Source organism: Takifugu rubripes, chromosome 4 (assembly GCF_901000725.2).
Source record: "Takifugu rubripes chromosome 4, fTakRub1.2, whole genome shotgun sequence".
In the NCBI taxonomy this organism is placed as follows: Eukaryota; Metazoa; Chordata; class Actinopteri; order Tetraodontiformes; family Tetraodontidae; genus Takifugu; species Takifugu rubripes.
Window position 1 is genome coordinate 3,657,095 of NC_042288.1, and position 20,055 is coordinate 3,677,149.

Genomic DNA, 20,055 nt, shown 5'->3' on the forward strand with positions numbered 1-20,055 from the left:
CTAAACTCAACACATTTACACCGTTATTGTTATACATCTATAACTAAATAAATTGTTTAAATTCAACTTAGAGTTGCAATCACAGGACTTAAAATCCATTCAATAATACTGCATGTCACTTTGTTGCCATATTTTCTTTACGTATTATCCACTCAATATTGTGCAGTCTTGCTACTACAGAGTAACCCAGTTGGTTAACAGATCACCAAGCATAAAACAGCAGGTAAACATTTATTTCAAAACTGTGTCTATAACCATTTTTTACATCTTCACTACTTGCTAAAATTAAAGTCACATGAGCGATCACATTATTCATTTGTGCAATTATAAATTCCTCAGTGAAAAACCTGGAACATTGGACAGTGTAATCACATGGTACAAGAACAGCTGCCTGTAACAATATAAAGTCCTTATATATAAAGTATATAAGCTCCACCTGCAGCACTGAAACTTATGTATTTAACAATGCCTATAAAGCAACCATGTGACTGTTCTGACAGTCACTTAACAAGTCTCATTCATTCTGCAAAGGTGCATTTCCTTAAGCTAGTAGCTTATTCTTGAGGCTGTTCACTTTTGGGGACAACTTTGAACAATCCAGCTTGAGAAGGACTTTCTGGAAGACTTCAAACGTATACCTAAGCTCATTGGGATAGGCAAGGTTCACTGCATAATTCAGTCCAACAAGCATGGAGCAAGCTCTTGGGAAGGTACCCAGAGCAGTCAGAACTTTTATGCCCTCTATCACAATACCGACGTCATCTGATGTACCGGTCCTGATGCTGCAGATTTTCATCTTCTGCATGGCAAGGTCCTGTAACACAGTGTCTTCATCAGCATCCTAAAATAACAAAAACACAGTTTATCTCAGACTGTATAGGTAAAGGAGAAATTATGTTACACATACTACACATATAATCCTGTTTGAATACTTTCACCGAATACTTTCTAAGTGTATATCTATCTTTTCACATGTACTTTAACTTACATTATACTCTTTTAAGAGCTGATCCGTAGATTCCCCAAGATACACCATCAAACACCGAATGACAACATCTCAGGTCATGCTGATGCTAGGATTGGTTGGAGCCTGAAATGACAAAAATAAATATGCAACTTCATAATGTAAAAATCATTCACTGGCCCAAAACAAATTTCAACACTAGGTGGATTATATTATTGTTAAACTGTCTCCTAACAATTTCATTCATTTAATTTAATTGACACTTTGTGTCAATATTGGGGTTTCCAGGGAACTACAGTAGTTGTGTCTCTACTGACTGTCATTGGTCCCAGCAAAGGAACTGTACAAAGCACGTGAATCTCCATAAAACCACCACATATTTTTGTTTTTTGTACAGATTATGCAAACAAGCTATAGCATGCCAATCTATGAGCTTTGTATGCGCTGGTAGGATAATTTTGATTTCTTCAGATAGAGCTAGACAAGCCGATTACCCCCATTTCCAGTTAGTGATGCTACTTAGTTAGTTATGCTGCTGGTAGTTATGCAGCTTTATATAAGAGTTTTATTTTCATTCTGAAAGTCTAACTCTCTGAATGCTAATAAAAAATATCTAAAATGTTGACCTACTCCTTTTAGCAGAAACCACAGGGAGAGGAGTAATAGCTGGTGCTAAACAGGTCAGATGTTCAAAGTTACTGGTAACAGAAAATACACTGGAGGGATCATAATTCAACAATTTCAATAAAACCTGAACATTACAAATGTGAATAACTAAAATAAAGCATTAACAAACATAATAATCATTGAAGGATACCTTGAGTAGGATAGCCTGCAACTTCAATCCCATGGTTCCACCCTTGGAGTGGAAAAGTTTCATGAGCCCAGAAGTGTACTCATCCAGCTTGGACATGAACTTTGACTCAAGGTGCACCATTGTGATCCTGTAAAATTCATCCTGGATCTGAAAGGCAATTGATGAAAACAGCCCTAAAACTTTTAGATTTTACAAGTGTACATAGTTTTACCCTTAACATCTTTAAAAGAAGGAAGCAACCCAATCCTGATCATCATGTTGATATACCTTTTTTTTTACCTTTGTGTTTACTGTCCATCTGACAGCACATCATGTTAATACAATGTTTTGGCTACCATTATATAATTTTTAATTTTGAAACAAAAATTAAAGAACTCTGGAGTTGGATCTTGAAAAATATGATTTGGTGGCAGTTAACAGTATCCAAGAACTAGTAAATATTCAAAACCACAGCGCAGGCCTCCACAATAGAAAGATTTCTAATTAGAATACACTTGTCAATTAATCTTTATTTATATAGCATCTTATACAATCAACATTGTTTCAAGGCGCTTTCCAGAATCCCAGGGCCTAACCCCAGACAAGCAACAGTGGCAAGGAAAAACTCCCTTTTAACAGGAAGAAACCTTGAGCAGGACCAGGCTCATGTAGGGGGACCCTCCTGCTGATGGCCAGCTGGGTACAGAGAGAGGAGAGGGAGAAGGAGAGGAGAGAAGAGGAGAAGGAGAGGAGAGGAGAGGAGAGGAGAGGAGAGGAGAGGAGAGGAGAGGAGAGGAGAGGAGAGGGAGAAGGAGAAGGAGGGGGAAGAGGAGAGGAGAGGGAGAGGGAGAGGGAGAGGAGAGGAGAGGAGAGAAACACACACAAAAATACACTATACAACGGGTCATCATGCAGCTCCGAAAGGCGGTGATACCTGTAAATAAACAGAGAGGGGAGGGGGGGGAGAAGCAGAAAAACTACACAGGAATCATCATAACTAGTCTGCTTGATGAGGAGGAGGAAAGGAGAGGAGAGGAGAGGAAACCATGACCCAGTGGGGTGACAGAGGCCTGTCAGGTGATCATGTTTCTGGACCCCGGCAGCCTTGGCCTATAACAGCATAACTAGAATGTGACCTAATGATTAGACGACCCCCTAAGTATGATAATTTTTCTATCTATGATAGTAACTGGAACTACAAAATTAACAACAATAAGCTTTTTCAAAGAGGTAGGTTTTAAGTCTGATCTTAAAACTAGCAATGGAGTCAGCCTCCCGTACCTGGACAGGGAGCTGGTTCCATAGCAGGGGGGCCTGGTAGCTAAATGCTCGGCCCCCCATTCTACTCCTAGAAACTCTGGGAACCACAAGTAGACCAGCATTCTGAGAGCGGAGCGGCCTATTGGGCTGGTAGGGTATCACTAGCTCCTCCAGGTAGGATGGAGCTAGGCCTCTGAGGACCTTGTAGGTCAAAAGAAGGGTTTTAAAAATTATTCTAAATTTAACGGGCAGCCAATGAAGCGACGCCATTACAGGAGTTATGTGATCTCTTTTGTCAATACCTGTCAGAACTCTGGCTGCAGCATTTTGGATCAACTGGATGCTTCTTAAAGAGTTGTTTGGACACCCTGATAATAAAGAATTACAATAGTCCAGCCTGGAAGTAACAAAAGCATGAATTAACTTTTCAGCATCAGGCCGCGTCAGTAGCTTCCTGATCTTTGAGATGTTCCTCAGGTGAAAAAAGGCACTTCTAGAGACTAATTTAATGTGTGAGTTGAAGGAGACTCACGTGAGGTGTCTCAAACAGAGCAGGCCATCTGGCTTTGATGTCCTCTACACTGGGTCAAAGGTTGATGATCTCATGTCTTCTGTGCACAAATGTTTTGGTCTTTTATCAATTTGTTGTTGGCCCTTTTCCTTACTTCAGTAAGCAACTGAATCCTTTCCTGTTCTTGAGTTTCTTCATTCTCTCCTGCTGGGAAGGAGGGAGGTAGTTAACCTCTGCCTTTTGAGGCTTTTTTACATTCTTGGCAGACTTTTGGTCCACATGGCTCTTGCGTTTCAGTGAATTACACATCACTTCAGGAACACCGTAGCCTCTGAGTTTGGTTCGATAATTTGCCATTTTGTATTTGATGCTTTGTTGCCAGCCATAGTAACCTGAGAAAGGTTGTTCACAAGTGCCTCAGCAACATCACTAATCTGTGCACTTGATGGATAGGCTGTGTATGTATATATAGTTTCAGCCAGTTTCTCAAGTATGTCTGCTTTTACCTTTGAAGCAGTCAGAAGTATCCCATTCTTCTTGTAGTCTTTGGTGGCTCTTTCAAGGTACATCTCAGTTTCTTATGCAAACTGTGGGATGGGAAAGTGCTTTGGCCATGGCTGACGTCTTTCTGTGGTACGTCTCCTCGGCAATATAATGGTGTCTTGTGAAGAAGACGTTCCAGCAGATAACTCTGCATTTGATCCAACTGACTCTGCATAAGATGCAGACTCACATCAGTTGACTGGTGACCAAAGGAACTATCCAAACTTTCATCACCTGGAACCAAGTTAAGAATAACTGGATTAGTATGAACAACCTTTATGGTGTCTTTGTGTTTAATTTTGTCACTTTCATGAAGAGTAAAGTAATCTCCAAATTCAGAGTCCAAATACTGAAGACTGAAGTCGTAAGAAATTCCAAAGATCTCTGTCACAACAATCTGCAGCTCTTCCACTGTAGGTGGGATTCCTGATGGAAGGACCAACTTCTCAATTCGGTCATCAACGATTAGCCTGAGCTTTGCCTCCATCTCTGCAAGCCTGACAAGAATGTGAATAGACAAAGTTTCTGTAGCATCACATGCAGGAGCTCACAGATATGACCAAATATACAGTGGATAATGTATTGAAGAAACTGTAGTGTGTTACCAGAAGTAATTGGGGCAACCACCAGTTCAACTATGTCTTTTAATGTCATAAGAACTTGCCAAGCAGGATCACCCTCAGGTACCCGCGAAACAACAATAAGTGGCAACAACCGTATCAAGGCCCAATTTTCATGGGCATTTCCACCTATAGTTTTGCGACTACTGTAGTTTTGAAGGATTTCTTGAGGGCTATTGGCTCTGTCCGATCCCTTATAGCAGGGGTGGGGAACCTTTTTCATATTGAGGGCCATTTCAATTTTTAGAAAGTCCTCCGAGGGCCATACTATTATGAACACATACCTAGGGATGCAAAAAAAAAAAGACAAAAAAAAGTCTATAACCACTGTGTTACTAAGTCTCATGATTGCTGCATTTGAATTTGAATTATTTATTTAACACACATGCATATAAAATCACCAAAAAAAATAGAATAAAATGACAAACAAGTAAAATATGTTTTCATGATCATACAAAACAATAAAAAAAGAGGTGCAGAGTTGAGGCAAGAGACCCGTAAGGGCCTGTTCGAGGCCTCTACTCAAAAAAACTGCAATACAACAAGATAATCAAGAAAATAAATGAAAAGAAAGAAAGATAAAGACAATAATAATAACAACAACTAGAAAGCACTCAGAGAGCGCAGACCTCCGCCAAGCGCAACAATTCCTGGCATATTGTGATTTCCACCATAAATATTAGTCCCACATATACTTTGACTACATATGTAGATTCCTTGACCATAAAAACATACCGTTAGCCACTGGAATCATAACAATATATGTCTTAGTTCAATAGTTATTCACGAAAAAAAATTCACGCTTTGAAACAATTTTACTTTGTCCGGCGCGAGCGCCTCAGCGGCGGCTACGAGGCACTCCTTCACGAACTCTCCTTTGGCGTGAGGTTTCAGCTTCGTGGCTATTAATTCACTCACCACAAAACTTGCACGCGTAATATTCTCTCTGTCGGTACATGGTCGTGTGAAAGCTGCTTGTTGAGCCTCCAAACTCCGACGAAGAGCGTTAATTTTATCCAAACTCATCTGTCCTTTCAACTCGTTGAGTTTAGCGTGTTTCGCTATGCATTTTTCGTCCGTGTCAATCAGTCCAGCCCACTACGTACATCACATGCTGTGTTCACTGACCCTGACCTTGACTCGGACATAACATAACCGTCCGTTTTATCTCAGAAAACGGGAAAATATTTCCTCGTTACGAAAGAAATTTCAGGATACGAAAGGCTAAAATACGCTACCGCTGCTACTCGCAGCTCGCGGAGTTTAGCGAACGGTCCCACTGTATAAGTGCACATATAAAATATAAAAATCTTATTGCGTTGCGGGCCGGTAGAAATGGTCTCGTAGGCCGTATACGGCCCGGAGGCCGGGGGTTCCCCACCCCTGCCTTATAGGGAAAATGTGTGATTACCTCGTTGAGTACAGTCCAATTAAAGTACTTCTTGGAGAAAATCCTCAAACACAATGCTAGTTCCCTTGGGACTATTCCTTCAAAAAGGTCATGGAGTACATCTGGAGGGTACCCAGAAACAAAGTGAAAATGATTTAGTTTATCTGTCAACGGACATGAACGCTTTACTCCAAAGCAATGTGTTAAAATAGGATTTTCCTTTACAGTTTGCACATGTGAACTGTGGTCCTTCTTTGTCCGAGGTGGAAATGCTCCAGTCAACACTTCATGTGTCTGGTACTGTGAAGAATGTCCTAGACAAAATCTACAGATGTACGGCCCTGTGAAACTTTCAACTAGTCCGCTGATCGAATGTGCACCGAGATTATCGGCTACAACACAGTGTAAGGTCCCTTTAACATTTTTTCCGACACTGATCTGACAGGTCTAATTGAATTATGTACTATTACACATAACAGGTTGGCCTATGGGATTTTACTTTTTGGTGTTGATGTACAATTTTTTTTACATGGTTTTTGTCTGGCATATAAATCAAATCAAATCAAATCAAATCAATCTTTATTTATATAGCGTCTTATACAATCAAAATTGTTTCAAGGCGCTTTCCAGAATCCCAGGGCCTGACCCCAGACAAGCAACAGTGGCAAGGAAAAACTCCCCTTTAACAGGAAGAAACCTTGAGCAGGACCAGGCTCATGTAGGGGGACCCTCCTGCTGATGGCCGGCTGGGTAAAGAGAGAGGAGAGGAGGGAGGACAGGTAGAGGATAGGATAGGTAGGAGAGGAGAGGGGTAGAGGAGAGGAGAGGTAGAGTGAAGGGGAGGTAGAGGAGAGGAGAAGGAGGAGGAGGAGAAAGAGGAGAGGAAAGAAGAGGAGAGGAGAGGGAGAGGAAAAGGAGAAGGAGAGGAGAGGAGAGGAGAGGAGAGGAGAGGAGAGGAGAGGAGAGGAGAGGAGAGGAGAGGAGAGGAGAGGAGAGGAGAGGCACAGAGCACAGAAACACACACAAAAAATATGCACAATCACTTCAACGGGGCCGGCGGTCATTATGCAGCTCCGATGGCAGTGATACCTGCAAATAGATAGAGGGGGGGGGGGGTGGGGAGAAGCAGAAAAACTACACAAGAATCAGCATAACTAGTCTGCTTGATGAGGAGAGGAAAGGAGAGGAAAGGAGAGGAAACCATGACCCAGTGGAGTGACAGAGGCCTGTCAGGTGATCATGTTTCCGGACCCCGGCAGCCTTGGCCTATAACAGCATAGCTAGAATGTGACCTAATGATTAGACGACCCCCTAAGTATGATAATTTGTCTGTCTATGATAGTAACTGGAACTACTGAATTAGTAACAGTAAGCTTTTTCAAAGAGGTAGGTTTTGAGTCTGATCTTAAAAGTAGCGATGGAGTCAGCCTCCCGTACCTGGACAGGGAGCTGGTTCCAAAGCAGGGGGGCCTGGTAGCTAAATGCTCGGCCCCCCATTCTACTCCTAGAAACTCTGGGAACCACAAGTAGACCAGCATTCTGAGAGCGGAGCGGTCTATTGGGCTGATAGGGTATCACTAGCTCCTCCAGGTAGGATGGAGCTAGGCCTCTGAGGACCTTGTAGGTCAGAAGAAGGGTTTTAAAAGTTATTCTAAATTTAACGGGCAGCCAATGAAGCGACGCCATTACAGGACTTATGTGATCTCTTTTGTCAATACCTGTCAGAACTCTGGCTGCAGCATTTTGGATCAACTGGAGGCTTCTTAAAGAGTTGTTTGGACACCCTGATAATAAGGAGTTACAGTAGTCCAGCCTGGAGGTAACAAATGCATGGACTAACTTTTCAGCATCAGGCTGCATCAGTAGCTTCCTGATCTTTGAGATGTTCCTCAAGTGAAAAAAGGCACTTCTAGAGACTAATTTAATGTGTGAGTTGAAGGAGAGATTTTGATCAAAAGTTACTCCTAGATTCCTCACAGAGAGACTAGATGTTAATGAGATACCATCTAGAGTGATCATGTGATCTAATCTATCCCTGAGAGGTTCAGGACCAAACACCATGACCTCAGTTTTTCCTGGGTTAAGGAGGAGGAAATTTGAAGACATCCAGGACTTTATGTCTTTAAGACAGGTCTGGAGCTTCACTAACTTCTCTGTCTCCTCGGGTTTCATGGATAAATAGAGCTGAGTGTCATCAGCATAACAATGAAAATTTATCCCATGCTGCCGAATAATGTTCCCTAAGGGAAGCATGTACAAGGTGAAGAGGATTGGTCCGAGTACGGAACCTTGAGGAACTCCATGGCTAACCCTACTGTATGAGGAGGGAACGCCGTGGACATGGGCAAACTGGTATCTATCAGATAAATATGATCTAAACCAGTCTAGTGCTGTCCCTTTAATCCCAATCACATGTTCCAGTCTCTGTAACAGGATGCTGTGATCAACTGTATCAAAAGCAGCACTGAGGTCCAGCAGAACCAGCATAGAGACGAGTCCATGATCGGAAGCTATGAGAAGATCATTAGTGACTTTAAGAAGTGCTGTTTCTGTGCTGTGGTGAGCTCTAAAGCCTGACTGAAACATCTCAAACAGGCTGTTCCTCTGCAGGTGCTCCAGTAACTGAGTCACCACCACCTTCTCTAGAACTTTAGAGATAAAAGGAAGGTTGGATATTGGTCTATAATTTGCCAAGACATCAGGATCCAGTGATGGTTTTTTAAGCAACGGCTTAATCACTGCCACCTTGTAGGACCGGGGTACATAACCTGACACTAAAGAACCATTGATCTGGTCCAGGATAGAACTGCCTATCAGTGGTAGAACATCCTTCAACAGGTGTGTTGGGATGGGATCTAAAAGACACGTAGTGGTCTTGGATTTCTGAATTAGCGATGACGCCTCAGAAAAATATATAGGGCTGAAGGAGCTTAAGGGCTCGTTGGAGACCCTGCATGTTCCCACAGTCGGCACATCTGGTGATGGTCCAGTTGTAGGGATGGCCTGGTTAGCTTTCTCTCTGATAGCTAGAACTTTATCAGTGAAGAAGCTCATGAAGTCTTCACCACTAAGGGAAGAAGGGATACGTGGATCTAAAACACTGTGACTCTTGGTTAATTTGGCCACAGTGCTGAAGAGAAACCTGGGGTTGTTCTTATTTTCCTCAATCAAAGAAGAAAAATAAGCTGTTCTAGCCTTGCGAAGGGCCTTTTTGTATACTAATAGACAGTCTTTCCAGGCTACATGGTAGCTGTCTATCTTACAGGAATGCCACTTCCTTTCCAGTCTTCGCACTTTCTGCTTGAGGGTCCTGATATGTGAATTATACCAGGGGGCACACCTCCTCTGATTTACTATTTTCTTTTTCAGGGGGGCAACAGAATCAAGCGTGATTCTCAGTGAGGTTGCTGCACCTTCAGCAATAGAGTCAACCTCAGCAGGGCTAAGATTATAATGATTGATCCCTGGGGAAACACATGGTGGTCCTGGGATCAGCACAGGGATCACTTCCTTAAACTTAGCTACAGCATTATCTGAAAGACATCTGCTATAGTAAGACTTTGTTCTGAGCATAGAAGAATCCTTAATCATAAATGTAAAAGTGATCAAAGAGTGGTCTGACAGGACTGGGTTCCGAGGGAACACTGACACATGTTCTACCTCAACACCATAAGTCAGGACTAGATCTAGGGTGTGGTTAAAGCTGTGAGTTGGTTGGTTTATCTGCTGGAGGAAACCAACTGACTCAAGTAATGAAATGAAGCCATTTCTAAAGCTGCCGTTTATAACGTCCATATGGATGTTAAAGTCTCCAATGATAATGACTTTTTCCGTTCTAAGGACCAAGTCAGATAAGAAGTCAGAGAACTCAGACAGGAACTCTGAATGTGGCCCAGCAGGGGGCCGATATACAACTGCAAACAGAAGTGGCTTTTCTGTCCTCCAGTTCAGATGAGTGATGCCAAGAGTCAGGCTTTCAAATGAACTGAAGCTATGTTTTGGTCTGGGATTAATTAATAACTTGGAGTGATAGATTGCTGCCACTCCCCCTCCTCGACCAGTAACCCGTGGAATATGATAATTAAGATGGGTAGGAGGAGTAGATTCATTTAAGCTCACATACTCCTCCTCCTGAAGCCAGGTCTCAGTAAGACAAAATAAATCAATGTGATGATCCGCTATCAGGTCGTGCACTAACAGGGATTTACACAAAAGAGATCTAATATTTAACAGTCCACACTTAATTGTGATATTAGTTTCTCCAACTTGTGCTTCAGTATTAATTTTAATAAGATTTTGGTGATTGACCGCTCCCCTGCTCTGTGCTTGGTGAACTTTTAACCGTGGAACAGAGACTACCTCTATAGTGTTAAATATGTTATTATTGGTGGATGAGGGTTCTAAGGAAGCAGCAGAGAGGTGTGTAAGACCACAACTCTGCGTCCTGGTCTGGACCCTGGATTGTCAGGTCACTTTGGGTCTAATAAAATTAGCCAGATTACTAGAAATGAGAGAAGCGCCATCTCGAGTGGGATGGACACCGTCTCTCCTAATCAGACCAGGTTTTCCCCAGAAGGTGCTCCAATTGTCTATAAAGGCCACCTGGTTATCGGGGCACCACCGTGACAGCCAGCGACGAAGCGATGACATGCGGCTAAACATCTCATCGCTGGCCAGATTGGGGAGGGGACCAGAGAAAGAATGCTCATCAATGTTACATTATTTCTAAAAATGACAATTGGTGTCAGCATGACAAAACTCACCAAGAGTCATGTCATGAAAGCTTATTGTATATCTATGAGAAATATTCACTCAGTATTTCTACATTTTCATTTTTCAACTTTCAATTCATTCAGGTTGGAACTGCAGGTTTTGAACATAACTGACAATCTGTAAATATGCTTTTCAACAACCACATGGACCACAAACATTTACACAGCATGCACTGTATGTGAAATCTGGTATCACAGCATATTCTGTACTGTATATAAGAGTACTACATACCTATTAATGAACTGCAGTCGAAGATTTTCATGCACCTGAAATGAATTTCATATTAGCTTGATTTCAACTGTATAAACCTATATTTTACACATATAAAAGGGAACATATTAGAAGAAACAAACAGTTAGGAGATACTTAGGAGAAACACACAAGTAGCAAAAGAAAAACTGAACATGGCACACATCTGTCTTGTTTTTTACTCTATGCGCTTAGCACACCATTGTTTTATTAAGTGATATTTCTCGGGTAGAGATAAGAAGTGAATATTCACGTGTTTCTGTAGTCAGTCTGTGAAAGAACCTTTAACCCATAATCGCTTATTCATTTTTTTAATACATACCGAGATAATAGTACCATTTTGTATAAAAGCCATATGGCTTTAATATTGAACTGAAAAAAGTGACCGAGTTACCTGTGAAGCTACGTCTGTGACGTCACTGTCCGTTATGGTAACGGAGGTTAAACTGTCGCGCAACGGTCGCAGCAGCAGCTGGAAGCCAGTGCACAAAACACAATGGTAGACACAATTTATTATTTTTTTTAAAAAAAGAAAAAAAACTTCGCTAGTTGCTCTCCCGAAATGAAATATTAACATTGTGAAAGCTGAAAACTATACTTATTTAAGTTCACTTAAGAACCCGAAATTGTGCAAGTGTAGACTAACCTGCGAGAGCAGAAGCGTTCCTCTTTGATTGTTAGTTTTGGGTAGAGTCTCTTATGAGTGTTCATGTGCCTGTGCGGTCGGCTACCTGCTAGCTAGCATGCTAAGATGGAAACCCAGGCCGAAGTCTACTAGTAGAACTAGAAGACGTAGATTAGCTGATATCCTAGGCTGTTACACATAGTATAACATTATACTCTAGGAACTGACGTTAAAATAATTGCATTACTTTTATATTTTAATATCATTTTAATGCTAATATAATTTCAAATTGTAACACAGTGAAGTTAACTTGTTTGTAAACTTAACTAGAATCTATGTGGAAGTGACGCGAATCAATGTTCCGCTACTACAGAAATTTGGTTATAAATTGTTTGTAAAATACCAGCAATTAAACTGTTCTTACCTTTGGGAAACGGCAATGCGTGAAATCTGTAGCAGATGAGGAATAACGTCCATGTGGCGGGAAGTGACCCAAAATGCACTGGGCTTAAGTGTAAAAAAAGTGATTAAAACCAAAAACCTCCCAGCTAGTAGAATTGATCAATTTTTTGCATATTTGGCCTTTCCCATAAAATACTATTAAAATGTACGCAGTGGTTTTTAGCTGATTTTATTCAAACAAAACTTAGTAAATTTCAATCAACAATTCATTTAAATTTGTTCAATTTAGCTCATTTTGATTCACAACTGCACATAGTCTTTTTTATTATGTATACATTATGTTATTTATTTATTTTATTAATTGTTAATAAATCCCAATCCCAGTTTTTCACCCATAGGTGAAAAAAGACTTATCAGGAAACCTTAAATTAAGTATATCCAAACTAAAGTATAGAATTACAGTCATAAATAGTGAAGAGGTATGGGGCTAAAATTGCCACAATATAACCACTTTTCACTCTCAAAAAGAAGGCAATATAGATCATTCACATGGTCAAGCCATGCCATCAAAATTACTAAAATTCAAACATTTTTGAATTACACAACATACACAACACATATTTTATTTAAAGCCAAAAAGTAATTTATTACCTTCAACTATTAGGACTATTACTTAGGATTTATCAGTAGAAAATTGTATTTAAAAATCCAGAATATATGTATAATGAGAAGCTTTTGCATACCTACTTGCAGAGTGAAAATATGGTTTAAATGTGGAATTAAAGGAATGTCCAAACATAAACCCCTTCATGAATAAGTATAAGGAGATCATTTTCAATTGATACAAGAATCAAGGTGTTTGACAATCACAGGGGGTTACCTATTCATTTTTTGGTTGTCTCTTCTTTTTTTTGTTGCACTTGGATTTTTTTTATTTATTTTTTTTCCGTATCTGGGGGGACTTACTTTCAGTTTATGTAGGAGTAGGGATATAAGAATATAGTAATTAATTAATCATTGTATACATGCATATTGATAAGGTAGCCAACTAATAGTTTATTGTTAATTTATGGATAAGGGGTGGGATTAAATAAGTAGCAGTTACAATTCGTTTTTTGGATATTTATTGTATTTGCAATTTTTTTACATGTCCGAACTGAACTGAACTGAACTGAACTGAAGATTGGCAGATTTGGTTTCCTATGTGGAACCGTTCTGCTGGCATTTGTTTCTACACGGTGTCACTTCCTGTCCTCAACAAAACCTACTCAAGCTTCTACCGAAGCTAATAATCTCGAGTAGTTTTTGGTCAGCAAATGATAGCTGTTCATAAACATTGAACAATAATAATGATCCCGTACACTGTCAATATTAAACTTGCAGCTCGGACATTGACTGGCACTCTTAATTTGCAGAATAAATCCGCCGTAGATTGGTGAGTACTGTCCTTATTATTAGCATTATTTAGCTAGTCATTTCACTCAAGATACGCGAATGACAGATGTTTATATACTCCTCATGTTCCCTGTATTGTATACGGTTTGATTTATTATTATTTAATGTATTTTGATTCCTTAGGAATAGTTTAATTATTCGGTCCATTAAATGTATGGAAGGGGTCATGTGACGTGATAGATTCTGGCATTTTGCTGGGCCCGAGTCCTGAGATTCCAGTTAAATATCAGTGCCAGTTTAATAGCATAGCGAAATGAGATTGTCGTGTTCTTTATTTAGGTGAAATACCTCAGACCACGAAATATATTGACCTAAAAGAAGAAAAAAAACAAAGAAAAAAAAAACATTATACTCAATACTTATATTTAGCAGTTGTATAGTAATTAAATGCTGCTCTAAGATTTACACAAATCCCTATATGTGCTTTCCAAAAAACTCTGTAAATGTAGGAAACATATACTGTAGTCTATGCATGAGACATGTCTGTCAGATATTCATTTTTTATGTTTATAATTCTTCGAGTCTGAAAAAATTCACAATGTAGTTAAGCTACAGATAGAATTCATAAGAATGTGAATTAATTAAATTGTGGAACATGCACAAAAGGAAATGTTAAATGTTCAACTCACTTTTACTTTTTTGGTCTTCCTTGTTTAATCTCTACTTTCTCGCATTTAGTTGCATTCTGTAGTTGGGATAATGTTTCATTCCTTTCTGACATTCAATTTGTATTTTACTGCAGGGGTTGGCAGGGGCTGATAGCTCAAGGATGTCACTCTAGTATTCTTATCATTGATCCAAAGACGGCTCAAACTATCCAGGTGTTGGAGAAGCACAAATCTAATGTGGTGAAGGTGAGAGCACATTGTGAATATTTTTTAATCACATTGTTTCTGAACTTGGCCACTCCAGAATACTCACCTCATGGTCTTCGGACATTTCCTGTGTAGCTTTCACTGCAATTGTAAATTTTCTGTAGCATTGAGAGTAATGTTGGCAGAAACCTCTTATTTGTATGAAGATGATGATATGAGTGTGCATGCTTGGCCATGGTGTAATCTCTGGATATGTTGTGCGACGATGTATTGCATCGATGTATTGTTTAACACGAAAAAGGAAATGAAGCATGGAAAAAGTATAAATGTACATCTGGTCTCTAATGTTTTAATAGGGATCAGTAAAAATTGTGTAATAGGATTCCATTTTCTATCAGAATAGATTTATAAAGAAACTTGCAATTGAGAAATGTTTTCTAAAAACACCAAATGCAATCCAGTTAATTCTGTAGCCCCCCCATTCATGCTTGCATTCATACACCACAGGTTCTACAACAGAAATTTCAATTCACATGCTTTCTTACACTAAACATACTGTTTCAGAAACGCTGTGAGTCTGTCAGAAACACACAAAAATACAGGAGACCGATGTAAATTATTTTTTTCACATTAGTGCTTTCTGTCTCCTTAGGTCCCACATATATTCAGTGTTACTGTCTTTGTTGTCCACATAAAACACATGTGAGTGTAAAGCACACAAACTTAAGCATGTACACACAATCCCCCCCTCTGTAACACAAAATACAGGGCAGCGTTGCATTTTCCTAACTAAAGAGAGAACTACGGTACAGTATATTTGTGTGCGTTTGTGTTCGTATATGTATGTGTGTGTTCTGTGGAAGGGTAAGTAATGGAAAATAAATTCTTCAGCGATCATTATCCCCTAGCCTCTTGGGCTCTCATTACTCATTCTAAAATAGGATTTAATCTTGTAAAGCACTACGGCATCATCACTCAAACTTTCATCCACATCACTCAAGATGAGTTATTTAAACATGAATCTTGTATACTGTAGACTATTAGTGTTGCATTTGTATTTACCACATGCTGATTTGTTTGCTTGTAATTTAAATACATCTTAGTAATTTCCTCCATTAACTCCAGTATCATGCTGTCTCTGCAATTATATGGACTAACATTCGTTCAATCTGAAAATGCAGCAATTCAGATGCAAAATAATTTGTTTTGGTCTTTAGTATATACGGTGTACATAAATACTGTATACGGCTCAAAAAAATTAGAGGAACACTTCAAAAACACATCAGATCTAAACGGTGGGTTATTAGTAACAAAATGATGCCACATAATTTGATAGAAATGAAAATGATCACCCTATAGAGGGGGGAAATCAAAGACACCCCAAAAATTGTGTGAAAAAATGATGCAGCAGACGGGTCCAGTGAGCACAGGGCCCACTACCGGACGTTGGGCTCTTAGGCCACCCTCATGGAGCCTGTTTCTGATTGTATGGTCAGAAACATTCACACCAGTGGCCTGCTGGAGGTCATTTTGTAGGGCTCTGGCAGTGCTCATCCTGTTCCTCCTTGCACAAAGGGGCAGATACTGATCCTGCTGAGGGTTTAATATGGCCCTGTCCAGCTCTCCTGGAGTAACTACCTGTCTCCTGGAATCTCCTCCATCCTCTGGAGACTGTGCTGGGAGACACAGCACGCCTTCTTGCAATGCCATGTATTGATTTGCCATCCTGGAGGAGTTGCACTACTTGTGCAACCTCTGTAGCATCCAGGTACCGCACCATGCTATCAACAGAGATGTTGATCCAAGCCAAATGAATAACTACAGCAGTGGAAAGTCAGTCACTAAAAAATCAGCCAAAAGAGATGAGGAGGGAAAAAGTATCAGTGGCCTCAACCTGGAAAGCCATTCCTGTTTTGTGGGCCATCTCATTGTTGCCCCACTGATGCACCTGTTGTTGATTTCATTAACAACAAAGCAGCAGAAACTGATTAACAACCCTTTCTGCCACTTAACTGACCAGATCAATATCCCAGAAGTTTGACTGGTATGTTGCTATGATTAAAGAGTGTTCCTCTAATTTTATATATATATATATGTGTGTGTGTATATATGTATATATACTATATACACACACCGTATTTTCACGACAATAAGGCGCACCTAAAACACTGAGATTTTCTCAAAAATTGACGGTGCGCCTTATAACATGGTGCGCCTTGTGTGTGGACCGAGTTCCAAAATCTGCTCTGCGCCTTTGGTGGGTGCACTACGGTAAACGCTCCGCCAATCGATTAGCGGCACACCTACATGTAAGGATCCCCTAAAACGGCGCCGGTCAAGCGAGATGCGTATGAATGAGGCTTACTTTAAACTGCAGGCCATCGAATATGCGGCTGAAAATGGCAATCGAGCAATCTTAGTGTTTTCGCTTTATGAGGATGCGGCATCTCTCTATACGCGCAAGGACAACTGTTGCGCAGCGGCTGCCTGCGGATTACCAGGAGAGGGTGGCCATCTTCCGCACCTACTGCTGCGACAAGATAACCGCGCCCAGCCACATCACCAATATGGATGAGATGCCTCTGACTTTTAACATCCCTTTGACCCACAAAGTGGAGAAAAAGGGACCAGCACGGTGGCAATACGCACAACGGGGCACGAGAAGTCGTCGTTCACTGTGGTTCTTGGCTGCCACGGAAATGGACAGAGCGCTGGATGACGGAAGGCGAACACTCCTTCACATAGACTATGAGGCAGCGGCGGGCAAGTTATGCCACCATATGCGGGTGAATTGTAGACCCATGGGCTATGATACCATCTTCATGTATTGTAAGAGCTTTCACAAAATCAACGCTGAACCGAACCAGTCGGTGGGTCCGATTCAGATGATGAAGAAGAGGAATTCAGGATGTTGGACATTGAAATAGCGCAGCTGTTTAATTCAGATACAGAAGATGAAAACTTTGATGGTTTTGTGGTGGAAGAATTAATATTTTGTTCAATAAATGTGTCGAAACTCACTGTTTTACTTCCGTTGTCATTTTTACTGTATTAGCATGCGCCTTTTAATACAGTGCGCCTTATGGTCGTGAAAATACGGTATACAGTGGGATCTCTACTTACGAACGTCTCTACATGCGAATTTTTCAGGTTACGAAGCGTCTCGACGGGAAAATATTTCCTCTTGTTACCAAGGGAATTTCAGGATACGAAGGTCAAAAATACGCTACCGCTGCTACTCGCAGCTCGCGGAGTTTAGCGAACACAAACTTGCTTGTAGCTGCTCTGCCATTGGCTGTTGCCTAACATCTTCCTGTAATCCCATTGGCTAGGAGGGACGTCAATCTGTTCAAGTTTGTGTGTATCCCAGCGTCGCCTTCGTTTCACTTTTATTTATTGTGGGTGTTCGTATGTTTGTCCATTAGATGGCGGTGTTACCACAAGTGTTAACGTTTGTTGCTAGTAATGACGGCTAATGTAAGATTAGCCTGTAATAAAGTTCATTTTGTTCCTGAAGAAGCCTTGCACCGAATTCCTACATTTATTGTGCGGTAATCTAATTGTAACATGCATTTGTTACATGTTTTGATGCATTTTTATGATTTATAAAAAAAATTATGTCCGAATTTTTGGGGGCTTGGAACGGATTAGGGCATTTACATGGAAAACGCATGTCTACTTAAGTAATTTTCAGGTTACGAAGCAACTTCTGGAACGAATTAAATTCGTAAGTAGAGGTCCCACTGTGTATATGTATATATGTGTGTGTGTATATGTATATGTGTGTATATATATGTGTGTGTGTATGAGCAGGAATTACCAATATCATGATTCAGTTATATCACAATGCCGTGTGAGCTATCAATCAATATGAGTGTGTGTGTGTGGTTCTGTAGGTGAAATGGTCGAGGGAAAACTACTACCACAACCTAAGCTCACCGTACTGTCTGCGTCTGGCTTCGGGAGATGCCTCAGGGAAGATCATAGTCTGGGATGTGGTGAGTGGCACAGCCCACTGTGAGATCCAAGAACACTCCAAACCTATCCAGGGTACTAGATTTTACCTTTTGATTAATTCTTGGTGCATCAACATCAAAATCTTCAGTGCTCTCCTCAATTTCATTCAATGATCCCTTTGTCTTTCTCTGCCAGACTTGGAGTGGCTGTGGAATCAGGATGCATCTCGTGATCTGCTGTTGGCCATTCACCCACCAAACTATATTGTTCTATGGAATGGAGACACAGGCACCAAGCTGTGGAAAAAGAGCTATGCTGAGAACATCCTTTCATTTTCTTTTGACCCCTTTGACCCCTCCAACATGGCATGTAAGTCATTCAGCTTCTTGTTTCATATGTTTTACTGAGTTCTCACAGAAAAAAATCATTTAAATTTTCTTTAGCTTATGCTATTAATGGGCCTTTAAAGTTAAATTAGGGAAAATCTTTTTTTTTTCCAGGGACAGATTTAGAAGTTACTTAGTTACTTAATGGCTACATGTGTATTTTTGAAGTTTGGTTTTAAAGCTATTTTTTCCAACTCTCTTGGCAGTGCTGACAAGTGAAGGAATAGTTTTCATCACAGATTTCACCCACTCCAAACCACCCAGCAGTGCTGGTAAAAAGGTCTACATCGCCAGCCCCCATGCAAGCCCTGCCCACACCAAGCCTGCACCTGCTGCTGCGCCAGCCCCAACTGGTGCTAAGAAGGCCCTCAACAAGGTCAAAGTGCTGATCACCAATGAAAAGCCCACGTAAGAACCACAGAAAACTGTTTTATTTTACAATACAAATTCCATCAATGTGCACAAGTGAGTTGATTTATTCCTCCAAACCTGACATAAATAAACCTTATAATGTATTGAATTACTGAGGCCAAGGGCTGGTAATTAACCATGACTCCTTTTCTCATAAAATAACGAGCCCCTACTTAAGAGCTATTTGTTAAGTTTGACAGAATTTGTCAATGCTGGTTTCACACCAATTAATATGTGTTTATAATCATAGTTTAGAACTATAAAAACCTTACTTCTTAACAAATCTATTTATTGACTATTGACTTTAAAAGATTTTTTGAGTAACAGGGATTGGTCAGAAATAGTTTAAGATAGATTAAAGTTTTCAGTGTTTTTGAAGACTTGGTGGACTAAGCTTGGAGGACTAAGTTCAAATGTACGCTTTTAGGTTTTTCGTGATGTCTTTGCAGATTCTAATTCATCCAGGTCATAGTTATCCAAGGTAAGATTTCTGTGTCAACAGTGGAGTTGACACAGAAATCTTACCTTGGATTTTAGGTTTTTCCCAGGAAGCTTTTATAGCAGAAAGGTTTGGTGAACTCGATTGGGCCTAAGCAAAGCAGACTATTTGAGAAAAGAAGCTGTGGTGTATTTAAAGCCGACCATACAGGTTTGGTGTGAAAACATCTTTAGATCTTCTAAATGTCTCAGGATCTGAAGAACCTAAATATCCATCGTAACAGGGAACAATTTGATGATAGAGTGTATTTATTAAGTTGCTTTTTACCAGTTAAACATAAATGTAGAGGCTAAGTTTACATATAGTGAACTTGTGAGTTGTATATTCATAACTCACAAAATACCCTCTGGACCTGAAACCAAAGACTTGTTTGATGTTCTGGCAGCTTCTTGCCTGAGC

The 20,055-nt window shown here is 40.3% G+C and overlaps 1 protein-coding gene and 1 long non-coding RNA gene across 14 annotated transcripts in view; one reads left to right on the top strand and one right to left on the bottom strand.

Moving 5' to 3' along the window:
* Positions 1 to 326: 326 nt before the first annotated feature.
* Positions 327 to 12,241, bottom strand: LOC105416318 (uncharacterized). 13 transcript variants are annotated; one of them, XR_003888306.1, is made up of 11 exons: positions 11,753 to 12,149; positions 11,501 to 11,578; positions 11,089 to 11,123; positions 6,310 to 6,409; positions 6,106 to 6,206; positions 4,038 to 4,571; positions 3,553 to 3,738; positions 3,323 to 3,417; positions 1,782 to 1,928; positions 989 to 1,090; positions 327 to 841 (listed from the first exon to the last, which is right to left on the bottom strand). It is a non-coding gene; the product is annotated as an uncharacterized lncRNA (long non-coding RNA). The 13 variants fall into 13 exon arrangements; XR_003888313.1 differs by lacking the exons at positions 6,310 to 6,409; positions 11,753 to 12,149 and adding an exon at positions 12,156 to 12,241; XR_003888312.1 differs by lacking the exon at positions 11,753 to 12,149 and adding an exon at positions 12,156 to 12,241 and having other exon boundaries at positions 6,106 to 6,409.
* A 1,102-nt stretch (positions 12,242 to 13,343) lies between these two features.
* Positions 13,344 to 20,055, top strand: part of wdr11 (WD repeat domain 11) — a 38,505-nt gene continuing 31,793 nt past the window's right edge. Inside the window, exons 1-5 of the mRNA XM_003963700.3 lie at positions 13,344 to 13,568; positions 14,331 to 14,442; positions 18,300 to 18,453; positions 18,556 to 18,729; positions 18,953 to 19,154. Coding sequence (XP_003963749.1) covers positions 13,483 to 13,568; positions 14,331 to 14,442; positions 18,300 to 18,453; positions 18,556 to 18,729; positions 18,953 to 19,154 — 728 coding nt within the window. The 5' untranslated portion in view covers positions 13,344 to 13,482. The remainder of the gene's footprint in view (positions 13,569 to 14,330; positions 14,443 to 18,299; positions 18,454 to 18,555; positions 18,730 to 18,952; positions 19,155 to 20,055) is intronic.